The 9,279-nt window shown below is 54.9% G+C and overlaps 1 protein-coding gene across 1 annotated transcript; it reads left to right on the top strand.

Moving 5' to 3' along the window:
* The first annotated feature begins 351 nt into the window (after positions 1-351).
* On the top strand, positions 352-8,774 carry LOC119094436 (uncharacterized). Its single transcript, XM_037217496.1, has 7 exons — positions 352-860; positions 917-1,047; positions 4,162-4,241; positions 4,856-5,030; positions 5,614-5,767; positions 7,450-7,542; positions 8,188-8,774. The coding sequence occupies exons 1-7, from the start codon at positions 352-354 to the stop codon at positions 8,387-8,389; spliced, it is 1,344 nt and encodes a 447-aa protein (XP_037073391.1). The 3' UTR covers positions 8,390-8,774.
* Positions 8,775-9,279: the final 505 nt, after the last annotated feature.

The raw sequence follows: 9,279 nt of genomic DNA, 5'->3' as shown, positions 1-9,279 counted from the left end.
TTGAAGGTTTCATAAAATGTGTAATGGCAAAGATGAAACTGCGAAATTAGAAAGACGTGCACAGCATCAAGATGTGCATGAGCCCCATCAACCCACATGCTACCCGCGTCAACACGTGTACACCCAACACATCTGACGTATCCACCTCAGTGCTGACTCACGCTGACCCATTTAAAAACGTCAGTTTGTGCTGTGCCCACTGCCGCGTTGCTCAGCACCAGGCTTGGACATGTCGAGCTGCCTGTGGTGCAGTTTGCATCAGGCTGTAGACTTCCCTCCGCCCAGTTCGGGGGGCGCGGCCCGCGCTGACGCGTCGCCTCTGTCGGCAGGCCGCCGCACGCTCGTCCGAACATGATGGAGCGCCGCCTGCTGTCAGCCGGCCTGCTGCTGCTGGCCGTGCGGTTCGCCGCGCCGATCAACCCCGGTCGCGACCTGGTGGTGCACTACTGCTGCCCCGACCTGGCGCTCTTCAACACCACCTCGGGTACGTGCGACACGCGGCAGACGGACGCCGAGTGGCTGCCGCCCTGGACGCACCGCAACGGCAGCCGCATGACCATCGGACCCGGCACCGTGTACACGCTCATTCATGGGCTACCCCAGCTGCGGCGCCTTCCTCTACCGGCCGGACAAGTCGCCGCGCGAGGACGACTTCCTGGCGCTGCCCAGCGGCGACCTGTACTTCCCTTCTACAACACCACCGTCCCGTCGGACGAGTCGTGCATCGTGGAGGTGGCCGGCGCCGCCGACCGGCTGCACTTCGCCGTCGTCTGCATGGACAGCATCAAGCTGCCCGGCCCCAAGAAGGAGGGTCCCGTCTCGCAGATGATCAGGACCTGGGTCTACCCGGCACCATGCTCGTCAGCGAGGTGTTCATCGTGCTCACGACTCATCACTTTACGCCCTGCTGCCCGAGATGCGGGGACCTGCAGGGACGTACCATCATCTGCACGCTCATCTCGCTCTTCATGGCATACCTCATGTTCATCATAGTGACGCGGCCAGCCACCAGCTCGGCTCTGGAGCATGCCTCGGATTCGGTGAGTGGCCGACGGGTGGGGGTGAGGGGGTGAGGGGGGAGGGGGGGGAGGGCTCTCTCCGGCTGGAATTTTCGTGGGTGTCTTGACATGGCGAGAGGCTCGAAGGACTGGTCTGGAAGTGTTTTGATGTCCCTGAATGTGTGCACGGCATCCAATGAAGTGCGAGATATGTTGGTTGTGTTCGATATGCATGTGGTGTTGGACGGGGTGTGGAATTTAGTGAGCAGCTCATGTTTGAAAAGGTTGTTACTTTTGGGCGGCGCTCAATGACCATTTGCCGTCGATGCGCCGATAATTTCCAACTCATCATACTTTTGGAAGGGTGCTCCTGCTGAGATGAATCTGTTAGACAAGGCGTTTTTGGGGGGCGCTTCACTTTTCGACGGGTCCAAGGATCCGTGTTCGGCACGTGGTAAGTAAACTGCTTGCGTCCGGCCCGTGGTTCGGTAGGCGACTGTTGCTGGTCCACTGGCGAGCTGGTGCTGTACTCCACACAGAGGACTCAGGCAAGGTGCCCGATCTCAGACAGGGCCAGCGTCACAGGCTCGGTGTCACAGGCTCAAGAGGAGGCAATTTCATCACTTGAAGCTGGCAGTGCAGTGCGCGCATAGCAGAAGTAGTTAAGGCGTGCGCTATAGTTTAGGGTGTCTATTTGTTAACCTGTTTATTCACTTATGGTTAGCGACAGGCGGATGTCACCCAATTACAGCTGAAGTCATGAGGTTAAAACATGACGATGAATGCGAAACACCGTTTATAAACAGTCTATAGCTGGTAGTAAGCCAACCACTCTAAACTGTATGTGAGCGAGATAAGTGCAATTTTAGACCTGGCGGCTGTTTCACATATACTTCGCTTGTGACGTTTAAACGGCTATCGTTTCGGCTATGGAATGTGAGGCGAAGGACGTGCAGCAGAAAAAGTGCTACTGAAGCACGGAACATGCACAAACAAACCACGTTTGACTGTGCCGCTTCCTGCAAAAGGCACGCGTTAAGGCACGCTTGCTTGCGCTCCAGTAAGCGGGGTCGCAGTATGCAATGCAAAGCTCCTTCAGACAAGCAATGTACCGACAGTTACAGATGGTATTTTTACAAATAGAGTCTCAAACTGCTTCCACATGTGAACGAGCGAGGAAAAATGAAAAGACTGGAACGTTTTATGCTTTATTTTACGCTTTAAGCCTGTTTGCTATCATTTTTGTTGCGACCTGTCACGCTCATCGCAGCTCAAGTAGGTCAAGTGGAGAGGTAGGCACTCTTGAACGAACGCTCTGTTTTCATGAAGTAAACCCTCAGCCCTGAGATTTTACGTCCGGAAGGTCGTTGGCGAGGTCGACACAGGCGCTGTTCAAAGCAAACGCCTCGTGAGGGCTCGTTTCACCGTCGACTTACAGCATGTACAGCAGTGGCAGGGGGATCAGCTTGTACTGCGACAGTATGGTACAGCAGTGGTAGGGGGATCAGCTTGTACTGCGGCGGCCTCTCAACATCATACATCATGACTCGCTAATAGCTGGGAGATGCTGAGGCGCATATCACAGGATGGGAATGTCGCTCTGTTGTGCCGTCACGGGCTGACACGTCAACTGAAAATGACGGTGAAATTTGGGCTGCCTGCCGGAACACTCACAACAATTGCAGCTGAACTCGTCAGCGCGGAAAGCGAAGAGTTCGGTGGTGAGAACGCTACGGTTTCGCCTGTCGCACTGACGCTTAAATCTCATCGATATGTTTCAGAGAATACGAGAGACTCGGATGTGCTCGATTTTTTAACCACGCAAATCCCGGCCGGAAAACATGCGGCGCTTCACTTTTGTCCTGGATTGTATTCCAACTCCGTGAGATCCAAACCATGGCCATTACACGGTAACCATTATGCGCTAAACTTTGCTAGAAACATCACAGTGTAAAGCAAAAACTCGTGGCCAGGGATGCCATGTAAATCGAAATTGCTATCATGTTTTCGCACGTGACACAAAAATGGTGGCAAACGCAAGATGCGCGGATCACCTTTTCTCACCAGGTTGACTCCCTTTAAGCAGTCTTGTGAACATGCAGACAATGCTTGTACGACATAGCCAGACAATTATATAAACACACTATTTTTGCTCTACAGAGATCAAGTACGACTTTGATTTAACCACCATGCTCTCCGCAACATAGCGTTCTTGAGTCTTAAGCACAAAGCGTACCTGCCGCGGGTTTTTTGGTGTGTGAGACTCATGTTTCAGAACCAGAAAAACTAGTTACCAAGCCTTTCAAGGTGAACTGGCGAAAATCCGTTTTCATGGCCTCGTAAAGTCTTTGAGCAACTCGCGCGCTTGTGGAATACTCCTGCCTGCAGCATAACAAATCAGTTGTGTAACCACACTTCTACACCAAATTGCGCGCGACTTTGGCTTCCATTCATTTAGCGCGTGAGACGGGAGACCATGGCTGATTAAGTCACTGCCAACCGGCTGGCATCCACGGCGTGACGTCACAAGATCATTAGTGTAGCTTGTTGGGCGGCTCCCGTAGCTCTGGACCGATCACCGGGTGTAGGCCAGCACGCTGGGGATCTCGACCCAAAGGATCACGTATTTGGTAGGGTCCGGATGTGCATGTATATGCTCCTCGTCATGGAAATTCCTGGTCGCTGGCTCCAACGGTGGGGTGTAACCATAGGCAGATCCTGGGGGGGAGGGGGGGGGGGGGGGGGCAGCACGGGGCCATGGCCCCCAAAAAAACTCTGAGAGTATGTTTTGCCCCCCCCCAAAAAAACATTCCCAGAACTTCATAAAAGTTTCGTCCACTGACCTCAAAAGATGTACCTCAAAATAATAGCCTACATAATAGCAAACACATAATAGCAAAATACTACCTCAAAATGAGGGCTACGAGCTTTGTAAACATGCATACCGTATAAAGAAAATTCAAAAGCATTTCGGTGCTTGAATGGTGTCCCTACTATGTACTCGCTGGAGGCACCATGCACTAGACCTCGGATCCCACACCAGCCAGCTGGCGACGAACGGTTGCCCCCCCCCCCCCAAACAAAAAATACTCCAGGCTAGATCCGCCTCTGAGTGTAACAGTCCGGATCCGCGCCACTGACAGCACGTGGGTGCTCGTTTCAGGCCTGTTTCCTGCACTACTGGATGCTGGCCTCATTCTTCTGGCTGAGCGTTGTGTCGCTCACAGTCTACTACACCACCAGGTGAGGCGAACACGGTCCGGCCGGTGCTCCGGCGCAGCCCCCCCCCCCCCCCTCCCCGACGCAGCGGAGCGCCCCTCCCCCCCCCCCCTGCCTGCGCTGCCGCCGCGTCAAGCAGGATGTCCATAATGCGCCAGCAACGCATGCAGTAGCATGCAGATGGGGATTACCAGACACGCTCACCAATGGAGTGAACAGTGTCGGCCGGGCACAGGATGTCAACAGAAGCATGCAACACCTTTGTGTCGGCACGCCCGGCCTGCCGCGGTACCCCGCGGCGAACTGCCGCGTCACACGCGCCTGTTCAGCACGGCCGCTTCATGGAAGACAAAGCGTGCTGGGAGCTCGCTGCCATTGCGTGATATGCCATGGAATTCCCGAGATGTGCTCAATGCAACGGAGTTAGAATAAGCCTCATTTAACCTATTTGGCCACGTAAACGCCCAGCATATACCGGTCAGCCGGATTTTATTCTTCGCCATCAGCGAGTCAAGTAGTGAGGGAGACTTTGTGAGCTCACCGTCCACCACAGGCGGTATATGCGCCATGAGCAGGGCGTCGCCTGTCCTGGTGCGCACTCCGTGGCGCGTCATGAGACGCCGACGTGCGGCCAACAGGCGCTGGGGCGGCCGCACGCTGGAGGAGGAGCGCCGCTGGTTATCTACCTGAGCGTGTTCGGCTGGTGCGCGCCGCTGCTGTTCACTCTGGCCGCCGTCATCGTCGACTTCAGCCCCAGCACGTCCGAGTACCTGATCCGGCCGCACATCGCCAGCACCTCCTGCTGGTTCGGCAGTGAGTGCGAAGGCGGGTCGAGCCGCCGCGTCGGCTTCGCGGGCGGACGCGGCGGAGGGGCCTCGCCACGGGGATGTCAGAGTTGGCGTGGGGATCTCGAGGACAGCGTGCAGGCGTCAGAGGACGTGTCTGCCGGCGAAGAGGGTCGGCTTGGTGAACCGGTCTGGCGCGCTAGCAGAAAGAGGCTGTGCGGTTTGATGGCACGCTACAGTTCGTCATTCCCGGTTATCTTCGTTCGTTCCAGACCCATGAACCGCATTAAGGACCATGTTACTGCACACTGTTGACTCTTTTTGAGTAAACACGTGACGCTGTCTCGAGTAAACGCGAGACGCTGTCTTGAGTAAACGCGAGACGCTGTCTTGAGTAAACGCGAGACGCTGCCTTAAGTAAACATGACACGTTGTCTTAAGTAAACACGATGTGCTGTCTTGAGTGAACACGAGACGCTGTCTTAAGTAAACACGATATGCTGTCTTGAGTGAACACGATATGCTGTCTTGAGTGAACACGAGACGCTGTCTTGAGTGAACACGAGACGCTGTCTTGAGTAAGCACGATATGCTGTCTTACTCGCGGCCAGATCGGAACGCGGAGTTGGCCTACTTCTTCGGTCCCGTGACGCTGCTGATCGTGGCGAACGTCGTCCTCTTCGTCATGAGCGCCATCAACATCTACAAGAATATGGACGGAGCGCAGAAGCTGGATGACGACGGCGAGCACAAGGGGAAGAGCAGGTCAGCTAATGCCACTAACCCTGGGTCGACGGTACCGGAGTGGGATGGGCTGGATGCTTTCCAATCATATGGAAGCATAACATCACGCCCATGGCGTTGCATAGAGAGAGGGAGCATAAGTTCCCCCCCCCCCCCTCCCCCCAACCATCAGACGGTGACACTGCCCCTGAGCATAGTATAGTAGGCTCTTCAAGCAACGACCAAATAAAGCCATTGTATCGATCGTTTTCCTGCAGCCGTCTCAACCGTGTGCCAGAGGGAATGGGTTTCGGTTTTTTGTTTTCGAGGGACGCTGACCGGTCGAATAAACCAGGCTCGAGCCATGAGAACATTTTCCACTTGGTGTTCACTTTTTGTTAACTTTTGGTCAAGTTGATGAGCAGGGATTGAGATCTGGTCCAGATTTTAATCCGTTGAAATCTGGACCAGATTCAGATTTTCAGATTTGCTGGACCTGGATCAGATTTCGGCGCTGCAGCGACATGTTACTAACGTTCTGACCGAGGGGGATACAGACAACGTTACTGGTCAAGGGGGGGGGGGATCGATGTGTGTGTGGAAGTTGGTGCGCCGTCTGGGGCAAGCCATGAACTTGCTCGTGTCGGAACGTTTCCAAGGGTTGGTGCCAGATCTCAGCCAACAGCGGAGACGAGCTGAAGTCGACGCTGGTGGGGCTGATCGTCCCGGGCGCAGCTCACCAACGAATTCCCAAGTTGTCTCACCAATACCTTCCCTCGTTGCTGGTCATGAGACGGCTAATGCCGCTTTCCTGAAGCAGATCTCGATTACAGGATGCCATGAGCTTGACGTGAGAGAGAGTTTGTGCCGTAGGCATGTCACAGGCGCGGAGCACTGCTAAATGAACCAACAACAAACCCAAATATTTATCGTACCATTTTGTGTGCAACCGCCATAAGCTAAATGCTGGGAAATTTGTCTATTTCGGCCCTTGGAGCTACTAAGCCACACCAGACCCATGGCCGTCTCTAGACTATCGTGTTTGTTAAATGGCGCACAAATTCTGCATCACTAGGCCCCCGTCTCCTAAATCATCATAAAAGGTGACATTCGAAAGCGTTGAGGCAGCCGATTGTTCTGGGTTGCCGAAGGTGTCCAGCTCTGTTGGCTTGGTTTTAGCATCATCTACCTGATCGTCTTGCACAAGGGACGAGGTCCCTTGTGCGGGACGGATCCCTCACAAGGGAGGCGGTGCCCGCCCTCCCTGCCAAGGTGAGAGGCGGGCGACGCCATATAGCCTCAGCAGCTGAGCGCGTCGTAAAGCCCCAATGACACACACACACACACACGACCTCGTCCCCTGGGGGAGCCGTCCCACACGAGCTGCGTTAACCACTACCCTACCGGCACCCCAAAGGACGAGGTCCTTCGTGAGGGATGGACCCCTCATAAGGGACGAGGTTCCTCCTGCGGGACAGGTCCCTCGTGTGGGATGGATCCCTCACAAGGGACGAGGTTCCCCCTGCGGGAGAGGTCCCTCATAAGGGACGAGGTCTCTCGTGCAGGATGGATCCCTCACAAGGGACCAGGCTCCTCGCTTGGGACAGGTCCCACACAGGGCGTCCTGCTGGTATTCAGCACCCACATGACGAGGCGATTGGGTGTAGTTTGCCTCCTTTGTTTCATCTGGCGAGAAGCCTGCAATTCAATGTCATTTGTTTCAGATTGAAGATGTGCTTCAAGGTCTTCTTCGTCATGGGTATTACCTGGGTGTTCGAGGTGTTACAGTTCTTCATCAACGATAGTACCGAGATCTGGTAAGAAAACGATACGCATATCCAAATCGCCCGGCGTGATGATCATGATGCCCAGGTCCGTTGCAGCCACGCGAAGTGAGAGATAACTGTAACTTTTTTGTCCATGAACGGGGATGCGATTTTGAACGTTTGCGCTGATTGAACAAATTCTGCTTGGAAGAAGAGCACGTAAAGTTTGGGTGTCGTTGTTGGTATTTTTATCGACCCGAACAGTTCACTCGGTTAGAACGTCTGTCTCCCAATCTCCCCGTATCGGGGTGGGTAGGTTCAAGTCGCTTCCGGGGCTCGCCTTTACCCCGGGCTGGGATGACCTACGGCCGTTGGCAGCGCCTGCTTAAGACCAGATGAGGTCAGAGGGCGGGGCGGATCGTATGGAGGATTGCGATTGTGGCACGTTGATCTTTTGCCTCAAATTTCTGTCGTTTGCCTGGAAGTGCAGGATTGATGGTGAGGTCAGAGCTCACACAAGTCCTGCTTAGCGTGGGCCCTCCTCCCAGAATAGTTTTTATCAAAATGTTTGGGTAGGATCTATTTTCACAATACTGATCTAACCGTTGATGAATCGTGGCTCACTAAATATTCATCATGAATCAAATGGTAATTAGCTACGCCACCGGTTGACTGAACTATGTATGCTTCCCACAGGATCCTCTTCGATATCCTGAACATGCTGCAGGGCTTCTTCATTTTTGTAGCGGTGGTGCTGAGCGACAAGAGAGTGCGCCAGAAGCTGATGGAGCGGCTGAGCCAGCTGGGTTGCTGGAAGCAGAAAGCCAAGGCCACCACCGACATTACCCGTCTCGACGAAGAGATCGGACAAAACCGAAGCAGCGAGGAAGTGTTTTGAGCCCTTGGCGGCGCTCCGTTCTAACCACCACCGACCACCAGAGACTTTGCCGACCCTGGCTTGAAGGGAAGGACATGCGCGTCATGAACTGAGAGTCGCGCTCAATGCGACCGATGCGATGCCATGCGATCTTGAGTGCCGAGAGAACGTTCTCCAGTGGGGACACCTGCCGGGCGGTATTGCGATCGCGTTTCGATTCGGCGCCACCAGAGTGGCACCGGCACATCAGCACCATTTCGTGGCCGGACTCGGGTCGCGAGGGGCTGTTCGTGGTGTGACGTCACGGCCATGTTCAGACCACGGGTGCAAGGCCAGCGCCGGTGGCAAGGCGCACGAACTTCGCACCCTGTGACCATTGCGGCGCAGGTAGAATCGACGCCGGGTGTCGGCGTCCTGCCTGCACGTGGGCCGGGCGGTGGTAGCCTGGGCTGGGCGGAGGGCCGGAACGCGGCTCCGGCGGGCTCGGGCGAGTGCCATCTAGCGGGCGCAGCGAGAAACAAGCGGGCGCCCCGGAAGCGCCAGGTGGCCTCCGCTCTCTAGTGCTGCTCCGAATCGGCTGACGCGCGGCTGGGCCTGAAACCGTGATTATCTTCGCCGTCCGATGACCTGCTGTAAGCGGTCAGCGATTCAGTCCCACCCCATTGGAACAGAGTGGGGTTGAGTCCTTCGGTGACTGCATGTGTAACAGTTTGTGAGAGTGCGGGGATAAGCCATTAAGCGTAAGACATCTAGTGTTCGTGTCTTATGGACGTCAATGTGATTTCTTTGCCCGTTTTCCCGTAAATCCTTTATGGTTTAGCTGCAAATGGTCGTAAATGATGGGGTCTGTTTCATTTTGTGAGTGTGTTTCCGATGGTGAACACAAAATCTTATCTGTATCAGCAATAGAG

Source organism: Pollicipes pollicipes, unplaced genomic scaffold (genome assembly GCF_011947565.3).
Source record: "Pollicipes pollicipes isolate AB1234 unplaced genomic scaffold, Ppol_2.1 Scaffold_4002;HRSCAF=4701_pilon_pilon_pilon, whole genome shotgun sequence".
In the NCBI taxonomy this organism is placed as follows: domain Eukaryota; kingdom Metazoa; phylum Arthropoda; class Thecostraca; order Pollicipedomorpha; family Pollicipedidae; genus Pollicipes; species Pollicipes pollicipes.
The sequence above is the reverse complement of the archived record's forward strand: the minus strand, read 5'-3'. Positions and strand labels throughout refer to the sequence as shown.